Consider the following 13522-nt stretch of genomic DNA (forward strand, 5'->3'; position numbering starts at 1 on the left):
GGAGCCAGCCCCTTTCTTCACCTTTCTCTCCCAAGACCTTTTGCAACAGAGATGCTGAGGGAAATGGGGCATGGTCCCTGGGAAAGGAGCTGGCCTAACCTGAACTCCCAGCCATTTTAGCAAGTCCCAGACCTGGGCTTTGCCCTCTACAGCCTGAGGCTGCAACACCATGAGGACACAAGGCAAGAGTACACTCAGCCCTGCCTTTGGGAGCTCTAGCCAACTGCCAAATGGATGGTCTCTGCTGTCCTAGTGAGTGCCCAGGGCTGTGGAGACAGTTTTGGGCAGGGTGTTCCCTGGGCCTTCAGGGTGCCCCCACTCCAGGGTTGACTCAGAGAAAGTGTCATCTGCTACCCCATCCCTGTCTGTTTCTACTGCCAAGTGTCTTCCCCTAGGGGCACAGCAACTGGAGCCGCCTGGCTTCCATCCAGGACCCTCCCAGATCTGCAGCACTTTAGGCCGTGTCCTCAGGAGCTCTCAGGCTGGAGGAACAGGAGACTCAGGGAGCATCCAACAAGCGCTGAGCCCTACTGTGTGCAGGCCCTATGCTGGCCTCCACCGCAGGAATCCTGGAGGTTTACAAAAGCTAAGGTGCAAAGGAAAGGTCCTTATTCCTTCCTGCCTAAGTACATCCGAATTCAAGGTTTGCCAGCAGGGCCCCGGTAACAGAAGCCATCTGGAAGCCTGGGCCCCAGACTCGCCCCTCCCATTTATTCTCTTCTAGCTTCCCTTTCTGAAGGAGAACGGCCGCGGCGAAAGGCAGGCTCCAAACCCCAGCAACTTGCACCCTAATGCCCTCAGGGTCTGTGCCTCGGTGGCTGAGCGAGAAAAGACCCGCCCAGTTAAAGCGCCAGTCCGCGGCCTAACTCGGAGCGGCTCTCGGCAGCAGGCCCTACCGCCTTAGCCCTGCCTACAGCCCCGCTCGGCCCCGCCCCGCTCTAGGCTTGGTTCAGTGCCCGGCCGTCTCAGCTCTGCTCTAGGCCGGGTTCCACCCTCCCACAGCCAGCCTCCGCTGTTACTTAACCCCGCCCACAGCCTGACTTGCCCATTGCTGTCAGGCTTACTCCAGCCTGTGGCGCCACCTCCTGGGAGCCCATGGACACTGTCCCCCCTCTTTGGCCCAGAGCCCCAGGCAACTGGCTCTCCGCCGGGCTGACATGGGGCACCCCTGAACCACTACCAAGGTTGAGAGCTGCCCCTGCTACCGCCCGGAAACCACCCAGGGGCACCTCCTGGACACACGGAGCCTTCACAGGGACACAAACAGACCAACTTAGCCCCACCCCAGCTGAGACTCTAGGGTCACCTCCATCAGTGGCTTCAGGTTAGACATTAAGCAGAACTTCCTGAGGCCAAGGGAGCAAGGGCAGGGTCATTTCCTGGGCTCCTGCATCTAGGTCTTGGGGTGAGGTATGTGTCCCTGAACTCTGCACTGGGGACAGCTTTTCCTGCTATTTATCAGTGTGGTATCCTACAAGTAATTGACCCCCAACTCCCCACTCTGGGACTCAGTCCTATCTGCAATACAGGACCAGTCTCAGCTCTGGGTCTTGAAAGTTGTGAGCAGAGCAGCAGCCTGGGGGCTGTCGGTGGAGATGGTGAGGACCCTGTGGTGGTGGGAGTGAGCCCATCAACACTGAGGGCAGTGGGGCCAGTGAGGGCCCCAGTGGCCAGGTCTCCAGGCTGCCCTTGCTCCATGCTGCCCTCAGGTGTAGGAGCAACCCATTCCCAGCAGATGGGAACCCTCACTTTGAATCTCTTGCCATATCTTCTCTGGGTCTGCTAGGGTCCTCATAAGGGAAATGGTGCCATCTCCCAGGGGGGCTTCAAATAATTTTTTGCTGCTCTACAAAATGAACAGAATTTTACAATCTGAAAAAACCTAAAGTGTTTAGGTCACACTTAGAATTGAACCTGCTTTGCCTTAGCCACAGTACCTGGACCCTTGCCCTCTCTGGGCCTCAGTCACCTTGCCTCAACATGGTGATTGAGAAGGTAGCGAAGCAGGAAGCTTTAGCTTAAAAGCATTAGCTCGGGCTTCCCTGGTGGTGCAGTGGTTGAGAGTCTGCCTGCTAATGCAGGGGACACGGGTTCGAGCCCTGGTCTGGGAGGATCCCACGTGCCGCGGAGCAACTAGGCCCGTGAGCCACAGCTACTGAGCCTGCGCGTCTGGAGCCTGCGCTCCGCAACAAGAGGGGCCGCAATGGTGAGAGGCCCGTGCACCGCGATGAAGAGTGGCTCCCGCTTGCCGCAACTAGAGAAGGCCCTAGCACAGAAACGAAGACCCAACATAGTAATCAATCAATCAATAAATAAATAAATCTTTAAAAAAAAAAAAAAAAAAAAAAAAAAAAAGCATTAGCTCATTTGTATTTTTAAGATATAGTAATAGAGAGAGAGGAGTGAAGCTCACCCTTGAAAGACTGATGCTTGAGTGGGGCCTTCCATGCTTTAGAGCAGCCAGGGAAGGGCCTCTTGTAGGAGATTCTTCTGCTTGTTGGGAACAAATGGAGGTGGGTGAGTCATTTGGAGCCTCCAGTCCCCACCAAACTGGTGATGTTCTAGAGAACTAGGCTGGCCAGGAGCTCTTAGACACCCCAATATTCTGCAGCCAATGCCCTGGCCCAAGGCAGTACCTTTATACCAGGAAAGAATGAAGAGTCTTCTAGCCTTGCTTGGATCCTCTGACCCTTTTACAGGCAGATGCATTGGGGGTGACTTGTTATCCCAATTCCACTCCCCCAGTTCCCAGGGTTTCTCAGAATCCCTTGGAGAACAGCACTGTCCTATCTCACAGATGGGGAAGCCAGGCCAAAGGGATCCTGGGAGCTTGTCCTGGGTCAGAGACAGAGGGGGAAGGCAGATTTCTGTGGGTCTGACAGCTCCCCCTCCCCTCCCCCACTGTAGCCCTTTTTTCCTGCCCCTTTCCTACATCACCCTCTCTAGCTTGAAAAAAGTGAGTAGACAGTCCCTATCCCCACCAAGGAGACCTGCCAGGAGTGCTGTGGGGCAGAGGCCCGCCAGGCCAAACATCAGATATTCCTAAAGGAGAGGGCAGAGCAGAGGCCAGAGAACCTTGTGGCTTCTCGTCTTCCTACCCTGCTGACCTTACTATTCTCTGCTGAAAGCAGGGATCCCTTTACTCGAGTTCAGGACAGTGAGTCCACTCAACCCAGTGGCTTCAGGTTAGACATTAAGCAGAACTTCCTGAGGCCAAGAGAGCAAGGGCAGGGTCATTTCCTGGGCTCCTGCAGCTAGGTCTTGGGGTGAGGTATGTGTCCCTGAACTCTGCACTGGGGACAGCTTTTCCTGCTATTTATCAGTGTGGTATCCTACAAGTAATTGTCTGACACTCAACTCCCAACTCTGGGACTCAGTTCTATCTGCAATACAGGACCAGTCTCAGCTCTGGGTCTTGAAGTTTGTGAGCAGACCAGCAGCCTGGGGGCTGTAGGTGGAGATGGTGAGGACCCTGTGGTGGTGGGAGTGAGCCCAAAAGAGGCACCAGTTGTTTTGTGACCAATGGCCCTGATCCTGCCTCTGAAGACACAGTTGCTGCATCCCCTGCCTCCCACGCCCTGGCAGTGTCCCAGGACAACCTGCCCCTTCCTGGGCACTAAGTCATGCTAAGGCTACCCAGCTGGCCTGTCCATCCCAGGCAGGGCACTTAGGGGCAGGCCCCCAGAAACTATAGGCCCAATGAGGGCAGAACAGCCTGGCCAGAAACCATTCTCCCCTTCTCCCCACTCCAAGGCCAAGGCCAAGGCCAAACCTGCCTTGAGACTACCTGGGAGATTGGCCAGCCTCAACCCCACAAGGTAGTGGGCAGGGGGTCCAGCCTGAGGGACCCCTGTCTGGGACCTGCAGAAGCTGACCCACTCTGGGGCAGACAGCCTGTAGTAAGACCTCTCCCACCATCCTCCCCTCCCGCCCAGTCTCATTGGGTTTTCTGCCCGTTCCTCTCCCCACCCCACACTACAGATGAGGAAATTGAGGCTCAAGGAGATTTATCTCAGCTGGCTCAGGCAGAAGAGGTGCTAAGGAGGGCTCATTGGTTGGCAGAGCTTCTGGTGCACACACCCACCCCTCCCAGAGGCACAGAAATGGTAAGGATGTGAAGGCTATTTGGTCAGCTGCTCAAAGGCCACCTCCGAGTGGGCCTAGCTGGGTCCCCTCTTCCCTCTGTCACATGATGGACTCCAGTTCCACCCTACACTCATGTTGTGTAGGGGCCAGGGAAAGAGATGCTTGGAGGCAATGGCATTGTAATAAAGACACTGTTTTATTTAGTTTGATATGTTTCTATACAGAATGCAGAAAACACATCTTAAAATCATATAGAAGGAAATAAAAACACGTCAGTGGTTGGTGAACACTTGAATGTGAGATTGGCTCTCTGTCTCACAGAGTCCAAAGACCACTGCCAGCCGGGCACTCAGGGGAGGAGGCAGCCTGCAAGGGCATTGTTGCTGTTGTTATTCTGTTCACTACCCCATCGCCTCCTGTTGCTATGGTAACAGGCCATTCTGGGCCAGCCACGTCTCTGCGTGGCAATGCCCGATGGTGGGGTTGCTAGGGGCAACGGAGCTATTTGGAAGGCCTTTCAAAGCCCTCACCTGGAACACTGGAAATTGTTTATCTTTTGGCAAGGTCATCAAAAATAATCTCACCAGGTCAGACTCAGCTTGCGCTCCTGACTCTGGGGCACTGGGGAAACTCCGGCTTGGATCAGGGCTTGGAGGCACAAGGCCCAGTCATCACAGGTCCACTGAGCCCTCATCTACAGGCTTCCCCCACAGTGGCACTGCTCACCCCACCAGGGGACCAGGCAGGAGAGAGAGGCTAGGCCCTGTGGGAGAAGGCGCAAGCGGGAATACCCTCCAGAGAAGGGCAGGGTGGAGACCCCTCCACTCTGACCGTCCCTCCCCTCCTGAGGCAGCACACATGAATCCTCTGCAAAATGGTCAATATGGCTTAGAAGTGGCTGCATGGTGTGCAAAGGGAGCCTGGGTCCACCCACCCGCCCTCCATCATGGAAGGGATACATTATTGCAAAAGGCATTCCTCCCTAAAAGGTACCCAAAATAACTCTCAGACATCAAGAAGTCATGCTCAAAATGGTTTCTTCCAAAGGAGGAGAATCAAAGCTGAGTGGGTGCCCCTGAGTCACGGGACAGAGATGCAGATGGATGGACGGATGTTCTGCTAAAAAAGGCAAAAGCCCCAGTGTAATTCCAGAATTTAAACCATTAGGAAAAGAAGGGGGGAAAAAAAATCAAAATGAGCAAAGCCGTCAGTCCCATGGAATCAACACTAAGAGCTTGTACAAACTGCTGTAAGCATCACCATTTTTAATCTTTTTTTTTAATAAAACAATTTGAGGCTGTATAAAAACTTTAGTAAAAAATTAGCTTTGAGAGCCCCCAAATTTTTACTATGAACTATTGCTGGCACTCCTCCCCAGCCACCAGACCTTTCCCAGCTGTTCAAGCCCAAGGCCTGGGACTGGAGCGCCAGAGAAAAGGGGTGGGGTGGGTCAGGGTTGGGCTGTGGACTGTTGGGACAAAGTGGCCAAGGTCAAGTGAGGAAAGAGCATCACATGACATAAAAATATTGCATCTTCACCAAAATGTCCCCCACTGAGTGTTTCAAAAATCCATGATATTCCTTCTAGGAGGGGGAAAAAAAACGCACAGAAAAAGGGTAAAAGAAAACAGGTTGATGTAGTCGAGTCTCTCGACCTCCCCAGGCATCCCCACGAGCAGCTGGCCCACCTGGAGCACCTAGGTTGGGGGCCACGGCCACCACTGCCTCTTGGAGTCCCCTTTCCATGGAAATGAAGACCCCTTGGTTGTGGGCCGCTAGCGTGCATGGGGTGGGGGTGTGGATGTCCATGGCCTAAGAGGCCCCTCCAGCTTCCAGCCCCTGGCAACAGTGGGACAGCAAACCCAGCACCAGGGCCCTGGCCCCTGAGCCAGGGCCAGGAGGCCCCCAGTCAGGCTCTCTGGGGTATCAGAGCAACGAAGTTTACGTAGTGTGAAAAAATAGGATTCCTTTGATAAAAAATACTGTCCCTTGGTCTTCTCTAAGTTTGAAACACCCTGGGAGCTTATTTTTAGCAAAGCAATTTCCCATACCCACCCCAAAATTACACATACAAGTTTAGGTAAACAGCAGATTAAATGTAAAAACTTAACCTTAAGTTCTGAAAGTCCTTTGAATTTAATCTTTAGCTACTGTTTTCCATGTTACATCCTGCAGCTAGACACACGTGAATAGAAAAAACAGTACAGTTAGTGTTAAAGGCAAAACGCAGAGAGCCGGGAGGCCGCCCAGCACTGCCTGCGAGTTCATTCACGGTTCCTCGCTCCCTCCATCTACCTCTACTCCAAACAGTGCTTTCAGAGCCAGCCTTCAAAAACGCAGCGAAGAATTTTCTATGAACAAACAAAAAGCTGTTAGGCAAAAATTAAAAGTAAAAATGTCCCCAAAGTCTCTCCAGCTGCTTTGGGGTTTAGGAGGACCAAGTGGGCGGGCTTGTCCAGGCCCCGTGTGTGTCAGCGTGTGCTAGGTCAGGTGTCGGCTCCCAGTGGGCGATGGTCTGCAGGCCACTGGTCTCCACAGACAACACCGTGTTGTCTCCAGGGCCCTGCCCTACCCCTGCCTCCACCCAGGCGCTTGTGGGTTAAGGGGGGACATAGGGAGGGGGCGACCGGTATGGGGTCATGTTCTTGGGACGGGAGCCCTTGCCCTCCATGGGGGCTGTGAAGGGCGGCGGGGGCTGGTAGGGAGGCGCATTGGGATCCTCATCCCGCAGGGGTGTGTACTCTCCCACGGTGTCCTGGTTCAGAGGAGTGGTCTCGGGCACATTCTGGTTGGGGTACTCAGGAGGGGGGAGGGGGGCTTTTTCCTCCTGCAGGATAAGCGGCATGCTGGAGGAGGGTGGGGGCTTGGAGTCGTCCAGCTCGTCTGCAAAGATGATAGGCACCCCCTTCTTGATGAAGGTGGCCTGGTCCTCGAGGGTGAGCTTGCCCTTCCTCTTCTTGCGATAGCAGATCATGGCAATGATGCCAGCGATAAGCAGGATGGCTGCAACCACCACGGCCGGAATGACCGTGTGCAGGTAGACATCATCCTCGCTGCTCTTCTCAGGGTCCCTATCTGGCACCTCCGTAGGTGGTGCCTCTGAGGGCACCCTCCTGGGTGGCGCCACTGGGACAAACTGTAGATGCCGACAGCTGCCAGAGCCTGTCACAGAAATGCTCAAGGCCTTAAAGTCGGGCTCCAAGGCGTTGGCGAAGGCAGCTCGAGGTTTGCCATCATCCTCAGCAATCCTCTGGCTCAGCCCCGTGATCCGCTCCTTGGGGCAGGGCTCCAGGGGCAGTGTATTGTTGGTCCATTCCACCACAATGGAGCCCCGGGTGATATTCTGCAGAGTGATGGTGCTGCAGTTGCGGTCCCCAAAGGCGAAGGCCAGCTTCTTCACCAGGGCAATCTTCTTGTGAATGTCATTCACCACAGCTGTTGGGTCACCCACAAACTTGGCCTTGAACCTAGCAGGAGCCCTATCCCCTTGAGGGCGCCTGTGGACATGGATCTCGAAGGCATCCACAGCTGATAGGCCCCCTTTGTCTGTGGCGTGCATGAAATATTCGTGCTTGCCCACGTGGCTGCTGTCAGGCAGGCCATACATGAGCTGGCTGTTGCTGTTGAACTGCACCCAAGACTTCTCGCCTACCAACTGCTGCTCCCGAAGCTTCAGGGTCAGCTTCAGCTTATCAGTGGTGGTGTCCTCGTTGTCATAGAAGGTGTCCGACGGGATCTTCACCTCAAAATAGGTGCCAACCCAGGCATCCACCCTGTCGATATGGTTCTTGAGCTCTGGGCGCTGGTTGGGTTCTCCTCCACGGGGCATCCCACTGGTGGTGGTACGGATGCGAGTAGGTGGGGAGGCGGTTTCCAATCTGGTGACGGGAGCTTTGGTGGTGACCCGGGGCACCGGTCGGGGTGTCCGTGGTTTCTTGGTCGGCCTTCTAGTCGTGGTGGTTGAGGAATCAGTAGAAGGTGTGGCTGGTTTGGGCGTGGATACTCGTGGCTTCTTGGTGGTAATTGTGGGAGGGGTAGCAACTGCCGTGGGCTCCACATAGCCAGGAATGGTCATTGTTGGGCGGATCTGGCCAGGAACTGTGGTGCCAGCTTCTGACACCCGAGTGGGCTGGATGGGGCCGAGGGTTGGGGTCTGAATAATGGCACCTCGAGTCCGAATGGTGACTGTGGGCTTCCCAGGCACAGGATCCCTGACTGGAGGAATCATGGTCTCGGTTGGAGGAGCAATGGCTGGAGATGTGGGGGTGGGCACAATTCTGGATGGTGGCTCCTGGATAGCCGTGGTTGGGGGCCCAATGGCAGTGACAGGTGTGGGTGTGGCATGGATCTGCCTCCGGATGCGTTTGGGGAGAGGGGGTTTCTTGTTGGCGATGTGCCAACCCACCACAGGGTAGCCAAGCTGGGCAGACATAGCACCTTCCCTGGCGGGGACCTCCACACCACGAATGTCAGGCACGCTGTTCTGGTTCAGGGAGCAGCCCAGCTTCCAGGAGAGCAGGGCCCCATTCTCTACCACCTTTTTTGCATTTCCTGGGCCAGCCATGAAAGCCGACATGTCAAACAGTCTGTTATTCACCACTGGCACCAACTTCATGTTGTGAAGCTCCACTTCTGAGAAGCTCCGCATCCTGTGCAGAAGGTCAATCCTTTGCTTTGGGGTCATCTTGGTGAGGTCAGCATCCAGAATTACTGTCAGGACAGTCACAGGCTCATCGGCAGCACAGACAGATGATACCACCTCACCAGGGTCTGGTGACGCTGCCCGCACAGACTGTGGCTCACTGTGGTCTTCAGGGTAGACCTCGATAGAGAACACACTGGAAGTCTGCGGGACGTGGCTTCCGTTGGCCCCCAGCCGTGCAGCACTCACTGAAATGTAATGCACGCCCTTATCAGTGTCAAGGGGGAGACCCTCCAGGGTGTGGCTCTGTGGGTCCCACTGCAGCCAGGACGGTAAGGCCTCCTTCCCTGCTGCTGATACCTAGAAGAGATGTCAGCATGAGTTAATTGCCACCATCACTGCATAACCCGAAAATGATCACAACAGTTAACCACTGGCCTAACCTGTGTGACAGGCCTGAGGTACAATTCAGAATTCCTGGTGGAGGAACCAATGCCTCTCTCCTGGAGCTCATTTACCTGTCATGAAAGACTGGGGCTGCCAGATGGGCTAGCATGGAAGGCAAATGATTCGCCCAAGGCCACACGGTGGGGAGACAGCAGTTCTGGCACTCAAAACACATGTCTCATCCCAGAGAACTGATGCCATGGAGCTCAAGAATGTTGCAGGTTTTTATACCAGTGAAGTGCCCTGCCACCTACTCGTCCACTCTGCCTGCAGAATCAAGCCCGAGTGTCTCATCCCTCAGCACTACTTTACAACCTTGCCTCAGACTTCTACCCTACCCTCCACAGACACCACAACTTTGCTCAAGGTATATGCCTGGCCTAGAGTGCCTCTCCTGCCCAGAAGTGGAAATGTACGCCGGTCTGGGTGCAGGGACAACTCAATGCCCCCAGATGCCTCATTTTACAACCACCATGTTACATTCAAGTGTAGTGGGATACATTTGGTTAGCTGTATCTAATGTCTTAACACTGCTTTTCAAATCTCAAGAAAAACTGCAATGCCCAGGGTAGGGGAATGTAAACAATTATTCTAAGAAGAGTGTTTATCAAAGGCATTCCAAGGACCTCCAGTCTCTCTGAAAGAGAATTCTGTAGTCAACTAAGTTTGGGAGATGGACAGAGCTTACCTCTGTCCTTGGAAAGCCGAAGCACAGAGCAGGCCTCAGGAGCTCATCCCCTTTTCCACCCAACAGCACCTCCCAGACTTATTTCAGGGTGGAAGTCCTCCACAGCGACATGACTGGTAATACGTAAAGCCCCCAAGGGAATGCCACCATAAAAACTTCCACCATCAGCTGACAAGAGGAAAACAAGACTCACCTCTTGCCCAGGCCCCATCTATGACTTCTCTCACCTTCGGGAAACACCTATTCCTGCCCCCAATGCAAGAAAGGTGGGATCCACTCTCTGGTCTGCCTAAAGGCACTCTCAGTCAGCTCCACTGCCCTGTCCATCAAGTCCAGAAACACAATGGCCAACAGATGGCACGTCTTACTGCCAGCCTCGGCCCAGGAATTGCCCTTCCTGGTCATTGCTTGTCAGGAGAGGGAAACTAAAATGCTTCCCTCCCTGTGGCAGGAAGGCCACAGCTATGGCTGCTGGGTTCCCCAGGGGCTCTGGTTCGTCAGGCTTCCTCCTTCCAAGAGCCAGGTGCCTGAGTGATTGGGGAAGAGACCCTGAACTCATACCTGCTCTTCCCAGCCAGGACCCAGGTGTCCATGCGCATGCCATTCCATCAACCTTATCAGAGACCAGATATTTACCCTGCCTATAAAGAGATTTCCTACCTCCAGCAAAAAGCCATGAGAAGACATATGACATTATTAGGAGTTGTCCTTTATTGACTGCTCTCTGAACCACTGAGTTCACAGAGTTTCTTTTGTGACACCACATTCCATCAACCCTAGGGTGCACAATCATCTAATTAATGAACCACTAAGAATCCCCCATCCCATCACTCACCATCCACTGCAAACAGAGCCAACATCAGAAATGGTAAAATAACTGTAAACACGGGTGTCTTCAAATCCATGAAAAACACTAAATATAGTCTTCTTTTACAATCTTTTTTAGCTACAAAAATACTTATTACAACTGCTTTGACTGAAAAACCTATGCTTTAAATTTTTTCAGTTCAATTATGTTAAATACAAAAACTGCCACATCCACATATAAACATATAAAGCAAAGGTTGAATGATCTAGTTTTGCAAAAAATGTGAAGCAAAGATGTTAAGGCCAAATGGAGTAGTCAAGGGAACCATGAGATGTTTTACAGGGGTGGGGTAAGAACTTCCTGAGAGGAAGAGAGTAGGTGAGCCAGGGCGTGGACCCAGGTTTCCGGCCACCCAAGGGTATCTCTCCTAAGCCCACTCCATCCCAATGACTACCACTGGAATGAGAGGACACCTGCAAGAGATCGGGCAGAGAAAGGAGAAAGGGAGGGCCAAGAATGGAGCTCTGGATGAAGTCAGCCAAGGAGAAGCCACTTGTAGAGAAGACTGAACAGGGCCAAGAGAGACCAGGAGAGGCTCCAGATGGGTGCCAAGTGGTTGGCCAGGCCCATGGGATATGCCTCAGTGGCCAGGCAGTTAGCCCTGTGCCCAGCGCCGTGTGTTCCATCAGCACAGATGAGTAAGCAGCGTCAGTGCTTTTTCAAGTCTGTCTCAATTACGTAAGGGCACTTTATAACAGAGAGAACAGAGAAGGGCCCTCGCCTCCTCAAGCTTCCCTGGCTGGCTTGGCTTCCCTTTCTGCTGACCCCCAACAGCCACAGTTCTGTTGTCAGACATGCCCTAAGGCATAAACCCAGGTTGGTCAAGGCTCCCACACAGCCAGACTTAGAAAATATACACTTATTTGAACTACGCCAAGTAACATTTTAGCATGTTAATAACATGTAACATAAATAACAAACATTAAAGAAAACCCCAGGTTTCACCAAAGCAAGTTATAATGCTCAATCTCAAACTGGGCGATGGAAGAGCAGGACTGTGTAGCTTCATTTTGGTTACTGAAACAAATTCTTTCACTATGGTCTAACCACAGCTTTAGAGACAACATTTGGGATAAGCCATGTCAGAAAAACAGAGCCAAGCCACTCCACCCTGCACCTGACCTCCCTTCTGCAAATTCTGGCTCCTCAGGGTACTGGAGCCCTGGCCACAGGATAGGTGTTCAACCTGGATCTACACCCGGAAGCAAACAGTCCCCGGCGTGTTGGGTACTCCTCAGACAAGGAGAGATTCTAACCTGAACGTTCTAAAATCCATGCATCTCTGAGCATCTTGGTACTGCAAACATCAGGTTCAGGCAGCACTTTGGTTGGCAATGATTCATTTTAATAGAAAGGCCACAGGAAGCAAAACAAATTTGAGTTCCACAAGGAACCTACTCAAGTCACAGGGAAGCTGACATCTCTGCATTTTCAAGGCCATTTAGGGAAAGCCCCTGAACTGGGAAGTCTGAACATGCCTGAAGGTCTGGCAGTGTCCACAGTCCCCAAAGGATTCCACTAGCGGCCCCCCTCCCTCTCAAGGGCACTCAGTTGAGGGAACGCTCTGGGATGCAACACCTGCTCTACTGTGACAAAGCAGGAGCCCCTCAGTCCATGGGAACTCTGGACATCCTCCCCAGCTTGCAAAACCTCCAGGCTCTAGACCACTTTTCCTCTCAGGGCCTAAGGGTGAAGTGGGATATGAAAGTTCCTTCTCAGAGACACAGCCCCCATGACAAGCCAGGACTCATCTCTATAAAAACACCGCGTACCCGAAGGGAAGCCCCATCTCCAGGCAGTCTGAGGCTTCATCCAACCTCAGCCTCAGTTTTCTCATATGTAAGAAGGGGGAAAAGATGCCAGCCTTGTATGATCACAGGGCCAGGCACACGCTGGACTCTGTCAGTGCTGGTTCCTCACCCGCCCCTATGGGCTGAAAGAGGACACAGTACACATTGTGAGGCTCCTGCAGGAATGGATCCAGGGCGTGTCCAGGCTCCACTCCCCCATCCTCTTTCCCAAATGGCCTTGGACCCAGCACACACTGAGGCTTTGTCTCCCTGTTCATACCCCAAAGCAGAAACTCAAAGCATCAAAGGGAAGTGGAGAGGCCACAGGAAGAGGAAGCCAGGACCCTATAGGGGAACACGGCCAAGGCTGGGGACCCTCAGGGACTTGCTTACCTGTTAAGACCTGTTTGCTAAGAGTGGATGAAAACGTTGAGGGGCATAGAGGGCAGGGAGAACTTGCTGCAGGTGACAGCCCAAAGCCAGCACTCACATCCTCTAAGTCTAAAAGAGATGTGTTTGATTCTGGCATATTTGCACATGAGATTCCGACTATCCTTGGAATCTTTAGTTTACTCATATAGAAATTTCTGTCCTAGCTGTACTGTAACCACCCACAACTGACCCTCTAAGGACTGCCAGGCTAGAAATGGCAGGCAAGAAGCAGGAATCAGAGCTCTGTGTGAAGTGCTCATAACACCAGCACATGTATTTGGGGTGACAGGCTGTCCCCGGCCATGGAACTCCCCCAGGGTTTCAAGTCACCCCCAGGTTTTCAAGTCACCCTCCATCATTAAATACCAACACTCCCTTGCTGACCTTATAAAGCAGCCATCTTGGAAAGGAGACTTCAGGCAATGGGAACACCTGCAGGAGGCAGAAACTGCAGGAGGAAGCCTGATTTGAGATCATGGGCTCTAGATCACAGGCCACTCAGAAAGAGCCAGAAATCTTTCCAGTTTCAGCAACCCTCAGAGAGAACATGCTTCTGAGATGGAAGGCAA

The 13522-nt window shown here is 53.1% G+C and overlaps 1 protein-coding gene across 8 annotated transcripts in view; it reads right to left on the bottom strand.

Annotated features, from left to right (window-relative positions):
- Positions 1 to 4261: 4261 nt before the first annotated feature.
- The window catches only part of DAG1 (dystroglycan 1), a 65370-nt gene continuing 56109 nt past the window's right edge, over positions 4262 to 13522 (bottom strand). For all 8 annotated transcript variants that reach the window (XM_057554896.1, XM_057554890.1, XM_057554895.1 and 5 more), the window contains one exon: positions 4262 to 9088. In XM_057554896.1, the coding sequence (XP_057410879.1) occupies positions 6686 to 9088 (2403 nt within the window). In that variant the 3' untranslated portion in view covers positions 4262 to 6685. The remainder of the gene's footprint in view (positions 9089 to 13522) is intronic.

The sequence above is a fragment of the Balaenoptera acutorostrata genome, chromosome 10, assembly GCF_949987535.1.
Source record: "Balaenoptera acutorostrata chromosome 10, mBalAcu1.1, whole genome shotgun sequence".
Taxonomy (NCBI): Eukaryota; Metazoa; Chordata; class Mammalia; order Artiodactyla; family Balaenopteridae; genus Balaenoptera; species Balaenoptera acutorostrata.